At 38.5% G+C, this 9,606-nt stretch overlaps 2 protein-coding genes across 2 annotated transcripts; one reads left to right on the forward strand and one right to left on the reverse strand.

Moving 5' to 3' along the window:
- Window positions 1-680: 680 nt before the first annotated feature.
- LOC122979314 (NAD(P)(+)--arginine ADP-ribosyltransferase 2-like) lies at window positions 681-3,182 on the forward strand. Its single transcript, XM_044346670.1, has 3 exons — window positions 681-862; window positions 1,118-1,207; window positions 2,288-3,182. Exons 2-3 carry the CDS (start codon window positions 1,130-1,132, stop codon window positions 3,149-3,151), a joined length of 942 nt encoding a protein of 313 aa, XP_044202605.1. The 5' UTR covers window positions 681-862; window positions 1,118-1,129; the 3' UTR covers window positions 3,152-3,182.
- A 2,423-nt stretch (window positions 3,183-5,605) lies between these two features.
- On the reverse strand, window positions 5,606-8,457 carry xpa (xeroderma pigmentosum, complementation group A). Its single transcript, XM_044347136.1, has 5 exons — window positions 8,027-8,457; window positions 7,826-7,931; window positions 7,210-7,375; window positions 6,080-6,197; window positions 5,606-5,944 (listed from the first exon to the last, which is right to left on the reverse strand). Exons 1-5 carry the CDS (start codon window positions 8,307-8,309, stop codon window positions 5,790-5,792), a joined length of 828 nt encoding a protein of 275 aa, XP_044203071.1. The 5' UTR covers window positions 8,310-8,457; the 3' UTR covers window positions 5,606-5,789.
- Between the last annotated feature and the right edge of the window lie 1,149 nt (window positions 8,458-9,606).

The following is a 9,606-nucleotide window of genomic DNA, read 5'->3' on the forward strand; positions in this document are numbered from 1 at the left end:
GAAGATGAAAAGTGGAGTGAGCGTTCTATAGGACTTCCCAAACAGTGTTACTAGTTGACACGCATTTCACCACAGTGGTGATTTCCAGTTAAATCTTAAATTGGGTTTAACTTTCAGTTTGACTAAAATGGAAACCCCACTTCCAAGAGAAATGATAATTTTGGCATCTTGGTGCTTACTCATGGCCACTGAAACTGGCTCTGCTTCTCACAAAATGAGGTCATATTCAAAAACCATGGTTCACTTGCAATTTAATATTTTGTGTACAATAAAAAGTTTGCCAGCTTTCATGTATGTTAATATCAGACTACTCATTTCTGACTGACTACTTTTATATCTGACAGTAATTTATCTACTGAATGAGCAACATGATAAATTAGTCAATGTGTGAAAGTCTTTTTGATACTTTAGCTGAGATTCGTCGCCTCTTTAATGGCTGTCCAGCAAATATATTTTCTCATGAACTTCTAGTGAGATCACACTGTCAGCAGTTTTCATAGTGCCTATTTAATATCACATTTTTTTTTGACAAACGACCTGTTGAGGAAAAGCAAAACTATGAGGTAAGAGATGTATTTTTGTGTTTTGGGTGGACTGACCCTTTAGCTTTGCAACTTCCATCTTTCAGAATTGACATTGTCAGCAGAAAAATCTCTCGTTGGCTGCCTAAAAAAAAAATCTAGGGAAATCCATGGTGTGAAACAAAAAGATTGAGGTTTCAACTGACAGGAAGTTGGTTTTTACCATCTGACATGTTCTGCACGTTCTTGACACACCAGCTCTGATATAAGACGACTGACATCGTCCAGACTCAGGACCTCACCGGCTCTGACAGTTACAGTTCCTGCTGCACTGTTGTCTGGTAAGATCAAAGAGGATGATGATGATTTAATGTGCTGAACAACTTTATATTCTTCAGTTGATGATTTTTTACTTTGAGTGCAATATAAGTCAGTGATAATGAGTGATTTAAAAAGGAAAAATCTGCATTTTATAGATTTGTAATTGGGCCAAATCACTTAAAAAAAAAGGCTGTGATTTTTAGTTTAATAGCCATTTTAACAAAAAAATAACCATGTACTAATTTTTCTTTTCTTTTTTTTTTTACTACAATTAGGTATCATCCATCATGTTTAAGGATAACATGTTGATTCTTACTGTGTTCTTCTGCCTCTGTATAACGACGAGGCCACTGAGTGCAAAGACGGTAAGATAACATACATACAGAAACATAAGCAACAGTGATGTTACAATATTTCACCACCTTGTGAAAAAAAAAATTTGGATCTACCATGAAACAAGAAGAATCCCTTAAGATACCATTAACTACTCCTTAATTTACCCCTTAAATCATAGCAAACTTGGCATTTTCTAATTAAGGGGGGAATTCAGCGGTGGTTTTCATGGGTTTTGGGGTAAAAAAAAAAATCCTGTAAATTAGATATTTAAGGCATAAGCTATACAGGAAGGGATAGTTTCTGTGTTTTTTTTTATCCATTTCAAAGGGTTTTTACCCTTAACTCAATGCAACTCAGTGCAATTTATTAATCCATTAATTATCCCCTTAAAACCTCATTAATAAATACCTTAATTTCATCTTTATTAATGGGTAAATTAATGGAATTATAAGGTAAAAAATGATTTCATAGTGATCCTGAATAGTAAAACATATCAATTATCTGAAATGACTCATGCTGAAGCCTCGTTGGTTCTGTGGTTTCAAGAGCAGCAATGAATAACTATCTGAAATACCCCCAAAATTTGAAATGTGATACTGCTCACAGCATACACATGCTTACTATCTTGTTTTGTATCAACACCAGATTTATTTAGTCAGTTCAATGATATTGTCTCTAAATTTGATTTTGTAACGTGAAGGTCTAAGTCATTTAGATTTTATTTGAAAACCTTCTTCAAACTCATGAAAAAAAAACAATTATAGTATGTTGCTGGCCTAAAAGTAGTCAAATTTAACTCTGCTGGGTGTAAGAATAACTGGAAGTAGCCTTAAAACCCAATGTTAGCTTTTCATTATAGAACATAAACTCCAAATTTACAGAAAGAAATACAGATGACATGATCTCAGTGTCCTGGCTTCTTTTGCAGCTCCGCTTCATGATTTAGACGTATGAGACAGGTGCATTTTTACGCTAACGTTTACTGTGCTTTGTGCAGATTTGACAGTTTTTTCTTCTTTCATTAAAACTAGCTCTGTTATTGTTGAATGTATTAGAAAACTGCACTTTTTGAGTCCTGTCTCTCAACTGCACAACCTATTTTTCTACAGTTGGTTGCTGAGACAGCGTTCGCTCAAACGGCTATAGTGGACCCAGCTGTCACCTCTGAGGATCCAGCAAAGGCTCAGAATGTCTCCATCCAGGTCACCATGCAGAAAAACACAAATACTTCACTGAAGGCACCTGGTGGATTAGAGCATCTCACCTTAAGTCTGTCCAAACTCGTCAGAATCCCTCTGAGCATGTCTGTGGACTCTGTCGATGACATGTATTACGGTTGCTCCCAGAAGATGCTCATCAAGGTGAAACGTCACTACCTGCCAAGGAGGACCAGGGAGGGTCTGCACTCCACGCACACAAAACTGTGCGCCCTTAAAGCCATGAGGAATATGGACGTCTATGACCCGCTGTCCTGGAATCACTTTAGGGCCCTTTGTTCTTACACAGCAGGGGCCTATGATGACTTCAATCGAGCAGTCCGCAAGGGGAAGGCTTCCTATAAGACCTCGTTTGAATTCCATGCCCTGCACTTCCTGCTGTCTGACGCCATCCGGCTCCTGAAACTCAACCAAAGGAACTGTTACACAGCCTACCGGAGAAGCAAGTTGCTCTTCATTGGGGAACCTGGACAAACCATCCGGTTCGGCTCATTCGCCTCCAGCTCCCTCAACAAAGACCTGCGGCAGTTCGGACGGAAGACCTGCTTTGAGATAAAGACGTGTTTCGGCGCCTACCTCAAGTTCTATTCAGAGTTTGACTCAGATGAGGATGAAGTACTGATTCCTCAACATGAGATGTTCACTATTGTCTCTGTTGACATGTCAGGGGACAATGAATTACACTGTGATGTTTTCTACAAGCTGGAGACTGCTGGAGTTTACAGCCGTCTCAACTGCCAGGATGTGGACCTTTAAAAAGTGCTAGATGTACAATTTTAAAACTATTTATCATCATCACTATCATCACATTTTTTATTCTGCTTCACTGTCTTGAATTTAATAAAAATAAATTAAATTGAGATTGAGTTCATTCTTGACCTTGGAAACATACCTGACAAAAAAAAAATCTCACCATAAGGTCCATTTCAGCTTTAGACTATATCACATGCCCGCAGCAGAGGCTGTTCAGTAGCCATTTAGTTGTCAATGTTCAAACTTTTTCCATGTCGGTATAAACATTAAGTTGAAAGTTCATTCTTGATCTTGGAGATAGCATTTGATGAAACAGTCTCACCACTGTTTCAGGTCTAATTAGTGTACTGGCTCTTGTGGAGACATTCAATTACTTTGCTATCTTACAGCACAGAAGACAAAGAACAAGTAATACATGATTTAGGACATTACAAAGAGATTACCATAGATTGAAATATAATTCAAAAGGCATGCTTTTAAACAGTTTGGTACTTATTCACCTAAATGTTTTAGCTCTCAATCAGCTGTCTGATCAATGGTCCTACATGTCCTCACACATTTCTGCTGAAGTTGGAACAGTTTTGGTTATTTCATGAGCGATTTCTGTCCATTTTGTCTGTGGTGGTTGTGTTAAATCTGATCAAACAACACCCACAACGTCCTGATGAAGCACATTTAAGTGTAAATTATTAATAAATAATAACTAAAGATGTTTTTTTTCCAAACTTTAACTTTGACTGTTGCTTATATAGTCATTCATATTTAAAGTTATGAAGAAATAGTGGGTATCCCAGGAGCCAAATCCTTTAACACACAACACATCAACTCTACAAATGAGATAAATAAGACAGAGACATGGCTTCATGTTAAAATATATGAATTGATTTATAATTTACTCTGCAGCTTGTACAAAATAGCAATGCGAAACCTAGGTGAGAAGATTTTAAGAACATGTATTTATAATAAATCTAAATAAAGTACTATAGGTCTGACCACAAGTTATGAAACAGCTAAATTCTAACTTTAAAATCCTCGAAAGAAACTATTTTCTATTAGTAAATAAGTAACATGCAGTAAAATGATGCCTCTCCTGCATCGTCCCCTGAGATGTTAAATATTATACACACATTAATTGGAAAATTGTGTTTAAATGAAAGTGACCCAAAACTAAATAATCAAAACTTTAATGTGACAGAACGTTATATCATTTTTACATGACAAACAAATTCATATTACAATTATAAAAACACTTTCAATCTCATTAAAGTCTTCGAGTCATTGAGAAATGATCTATTTACTTCCTGAGCAAACCGACATCACATGTTCATTATCATCAGTTATGTAGTTATATAGTGAACATCTGGACTTTGACAGCCAGTTTTTTCTTACAGCTGATACGAACGGTATCAAAGTCTTAAATCACATGTCTGAACCATTTCCCAGCATCTTCAGACCAAACTAAGACATGTATGCACTGGTACTTATTCGTCCAGTGACAGATCTCAGTTTAGTTGAACTTTTATACTTTGAGCACAGAACTAAGAGACGGATCGTGCAGCTAGTCTGGTATCCTCTGTAACAAACACCTCTTCAAACACTAATCCTTTTCCAAACAGAATGACCTGGAATGAAGAATGAAGCGACAACCGGCAAAATGTCCTTGATTGTGTTACATGAATGGAGTGCTACTGCCTCTCACAACTACAGACCTAACGCGCTAAAATACTGCTTCCATTATAAAACACCTGCATTTAAACACACCAGCAAGGTATATTGTTGAATGAACGTCTGGTGTAACAGCCCATCAGGAGAACCGCCAGCCTGGCGCGCAACAGCTTTTGACCCAAATCAATAGTATTAAAAACCCATTTAAGTCTAGAAAAAAAGACACCTGGTTTGTCTTGAATAGGATGAGCAACGCTGAGACACAAATAGGGGAACTGGAGGACCAGCGCAGCACTGATAGAAAGTTATTAAAGAACTTACCAAAGATGTGGATAATAAAGAAAATAATTTATTGCTGATGGGCTCGGAGGAAGGCCTGCTAGAGACGAGCGACCAAAAAGAGGTGATGGCAGAGATTCTACAGTACGTTCTGTATGACCCATTGACCCGACACCAGAGTCAAGTATTTTGCTAATTGGAGATCTGATATTTATTCCGAGGTACTTCATAACTTGAGGTTTCCAGACAAAGGGTGCACAGCCAAGGTGGTTAACAGGGATAATCTCACTTTTACTGCAACTGATTTTGTATCCAGAAAGTCGACCAAATGCTTCTGTAAGTTTTAGTTATTTATTTATCTATTCTAGTAATTGCTAAAAATATAGTTTTCTGTTTTAAATAGAAATTACTACTGACATAGAGAAGTCTGTGTGTCACGCAGGAAGGGTGTTTCCAGTATGTTTTCTAACTGTGTGTGATCACAAAGACAAAGATAGAAATCTTCACGGGGAAAAAAATTGAGTTTTTTTATTAATGAGCTAGAAAAAGTAATAAATACCAACAGAAAAACAAAACAAGAAAAATAGTATTACTGGGAGGAGAGACAGCTTGTGAAAGGTGTAAAGAAGAAGAAGCACCAAAGATATTCTCCCAGTGAAGTGTGTAACAGTGAAAGTGTGTGTGTGTGTGTGTGTGTCTACATCTTCTCATAGGTGAGTTCATGTCCACAGGTGGTGCAGGTTTTCTTGTAGAGGTCCTCCTCCGGATCCACCACCTCCTCTGGTCCGTACTGATGTTGGTGAACGCTGGTGTCTTTGGTCCACATACTGCTCCTCACCGCTCTGCGCAGCTCTGATACACGCACACACACATATATATATTAATGAAAGACAGATCCAGGCTCCATACGAATTCTACTTAGCACACAGTAGATTGAGTGATATTATGTGATGACTTTACTCCAAAGGAAATTGACTGGAAAGTAACCTTTGACTTTCTTGTTGAAGCGTTTCTGTTTCTGCACCTCTCTGTTCTCTTCTCTCGTCTCTCTGGCCTCCTCCAGTGCCTCCTCTGACCCCCACACCTCCATACATCTCTTCTCCACCTTGGGTTAACACAAATACAACATAGATAGACTCAATAGAGCATTCAAGGGCCGAGAAAAAAGCATGAGGGGCAGTGGTATACTGGCAATCATCATACCAGGACAAATCCAGGTGAGCTGTCAAAAAATATGGTTTTATCGACCTTGTCTGTCTCTTTACTGGCCTCCTCTGTGTGCCTGTGTGCATGAGAGTGTGCTGCATGCATGTGCATCACTGGCCGAGCATCCAGGACTGAATTTCTTTCCCAGTACACCCTTGATGAGGAGTAATTCATTATTTGTACAGCAACATTGCGAAAACACCTTCCCATGCTGTGTCAATACTGTCATTAATTCCACACATTTGATTGTGATGCAATTGACTAATGCAAAGCACCCCTCTCCCCCTAGTTAGTGTTACTATGTTGGACAACTTTCTGTCAACGATAAGGCCACGTCTGTACCTTTTAGCCACCAACAAATAGTTTGTTGAAATTTAACAAATACCATTCACACTATCAGTGATTTTATTGTTTTTCAAGTATTGCATAAATGTCGGCACTTTGCAGGTGAAGTGCTTAGAATGGGAAGATTGTGACTGAACTTAGCTGTGATCGGTGCATTGAGGAAAAGGGGTGATGCTTTATTAATCATAAGGAATGATTAATAAATCAGTTCTAAAACTACACTGTAATAAAAATGTCTTTTATAATAAACGCTGCATTCGAAAAGATTCTTGGTACGTGATTTTCATAATAAACATAGTTAAATGTTAACAAATCATAGATTATACTCATGCATTTTATCTTTTAGTGAAGTGTAAATGTATCTAAGCTAACTTGTATTTATTTACCACAGTTGTAACTTCGAAGCCATTCTTGCACAGTTCAGTGTTTATATGCAGCTACATAAAATTTCTTAAAATAAAAGTGTTGTTTAAGATCACAATGAAAACTAAACATCAACATTAGTCAATATGGGAAAATATATTTGACCACAAACTCCTTCATAGTTGATGTCTTGCAGTCAGTACCTGTAGTTTGAGGTAGAGCTTCATGTCCCCCCAGCGGGGGTTGTGAGGGTTTTTCTTCAGTATAAACCTGAGTGGAGGCTCTCTTTTGTCCAGGTCACAGTCCTTCAGCAGGTACTGCTGCTTGGCTTCAGTTCGGGAGATCAGCTTGTGCTTCTCCTTGTCCTCTCTGAGAGGGAAAGATGTTTATACTGTATATCGTTCTGATCAACTTTCAGTCATTTGATGACAAAATATTGGAAAAAATCAGAGGAGAAAGGGCACGATAACAGAAAAAGAATTAAAACAAAAAATAAAAGTAAAAGTTGGTAAAATAGACTTTCTGATTAAACATAACTATACTACAAAAATGACAAGAAAATTACATGTTTGACATGGAGTCTATTTTTAATTTTTCAAATTATAAGACACAGGACTTCATGCATATTATCCTGTTACATGCTATATGTAACACGATGTGTTGGTAAAGATTTTTCTGAAACTGATAAATACCATAAAACACAATACCTCTGAGCAGATTCTTACATAATGACATGATACATTGTCATTGTTGTGTGTGTGTGTGTGTGTGTGTGTGTGTGTGTGTGTGTGTGTGTGTGTGTGTGTGTGTGTAGCCTACCTGCAGTTGTCACATACACACAGGTCAAAGCTGTTGCTCAGGTAGGAGTCCATGAAGGGTTTTTGACACTCATCACACAACAGGTAGTCTGGTTCTATCACTGGAGCTGCAAATGAAACACACACATGTAAATAAACATGCATGGACACACACACAAACAAACAAACACACACACACACACAAACACACACGCATACACACCTGGTTGATGCACCACTTTCCTGGCCCTCTGCTCTTCCTCTCCACCCTCCTCTTCCTCGATGAAAAACCCGGCACCAGAGTCGATGATCTTGGAGACTTTGGCCGATGTTGCGCCCTCCACTGCGGACAAAGGTCGGCTCGCTAGTCGGGCTTGTCGGAGCATCAACGCTCGCTGCCGGTTCCTCTCGATTTTAGCCCGCATCGCTGCAGAAAGTTCGGGTTTGGGACTCTGTTCTGGACCGGGGCCAGCAGCGTGCACCCCCTCTGACTCTGACGGCTCCATGCTGCCCCATAAAGCAGCGACCACCTCATAGAAATAAACGTAACTTCACCGCAGACGAGTCATGTTGCTGCTCTGCTTCATACAAAGTGCAGCTGTGAACTGTTACAAAAGTGTCAGCTGCATGCTTCCGCCACATTCTTCTTCTACTTCTATGACTGCGAAGTTTCAGTTGCACTACCGCCACCTACTGGACTGGAGGGTGAACAAGCAGATTGGCAGATTTATTCCTGTTACTCTTAAGTAATTAATTAGAAAATTTAGTACTTTCCATGATGTCTTACTCAGCAGATTCCCCGATGTAATACTGTGTTTTTCACCTCAGTACCGATATTAATTCCCTTCTTTCTTCATCATACCTGTTGCACTCTATCAGTACATGTTTGACAGTTTCTAGTTTATTACAGCGTATATATAATCCAGTAGGGTGCTCGCCTATTCTATGGAGTGTTTGATTTAAACCTGTATGTCCTATTTGTAAACAGGTAATAACTACCTATTCCTTTGGGCTCCCTCCCCGTATTCCACCAAGGCCAACATGCTTTTGAATACTGTAAAGATGTCTTCCCGTGTCAGTTAAGTCCCAATATTCCTGCCAAGTTTTGCGTATATAACTCCTATAATAGTTTTAACCTCTGCTTTACTTAATGACATTTGTATGTCAATTAACTGTAGTTTTAATGATAGTTAAATGTAGTTTAATGATGAGCCAATACGTCTACCATCTCATTTCCTTGCACCCCTACATGGGCAGGAACCCAAAGGAAGGAGACATCTCATCCTCTGTAATGCAGTCTGAGTAGCACATGAAAGATTTCATACACGACATCCTGCCTGCATGACTGACTTTCCAGACTTAATGCTTGAAAGCGCTGATAAGCTATCAGGAGCGATTATGACACTGCTTTGGTTATTTCCTTCCACCTATTGTAATACTAACAATATTCACAGTAATTCAACTGTGCACACTGAAAGATGGTCTGATGCTCTTTTTGTCTCTGCTACCTCATACTGAGGGATGAAGAATGCAGCAACTGTGTGCCCTGTTTCCAGTTCTTTTGAACCATCTGTAAATATTAATATCTTATGTTGGTGTTGATCTATGTAGTTTTGTATTATTGTTGACTTTGGTAACAGTCTAGGTTCTCTTTTGTTTTGCTGCAGTCTTGTATCTATGCATGGTATAATGAATCTCTAAAGAGGAATAGCTATATTTACTGATTATTACTGATTATAATGCATACTTATTAATGTATTTAAATCTTGAATTCAAGCTTCAGATTTTTAGTTTTTTGTCTCT

This window comes from Thunnus albacares, chromosome 3 (assembly GCF_914725855.1).
Source record: "Thunnus albacares chromosome 3, fThuAlb1.1, whole genome shotgun sequence".
NCBI lineage: Eukaryota > Metazoa > Chordata > Actinopteri > Scombriformes > Scombridae > Thunnus > Thunnus albacares.

Coding starts and splice junctions, on each gene's coding strand:
- LOC122979314 (XM_044346670.1), top strand. CDS start 1,130: ATGTTTAAGGATAACATGTTGATTCTTACTGTGTTCTTCTGCCTCTGT. Junction 1,208..2,287: donor GGCCACTGAGTGCAAAGACG/GTAAGATAACAT, acceptor ATTTTTCTACAG/TTGGTTGCTGAGACAGCGTT.
- xpa (XM_044347136.1), bottom strand. CDS start 8,309: ATGGAGCCGTCAGAGTCAGAGGGGGTGCACGCTGCTGGCCCCGGTCCA. Junction 6,198..7,209: donor AGCTCTACCTCAAACTACAG/GTACTGACTGCA, acceptor TGTTAACCCAAG/GTGGAGAAGAGATGTATGGA. Junction 5,945..6,079: donor CTTCAACAAGAAAGTCAAAG/GTTACTTTCCAG, acceptor TGCGTGTATCAG/AGCTGCGCAGAGCGGTGAGG.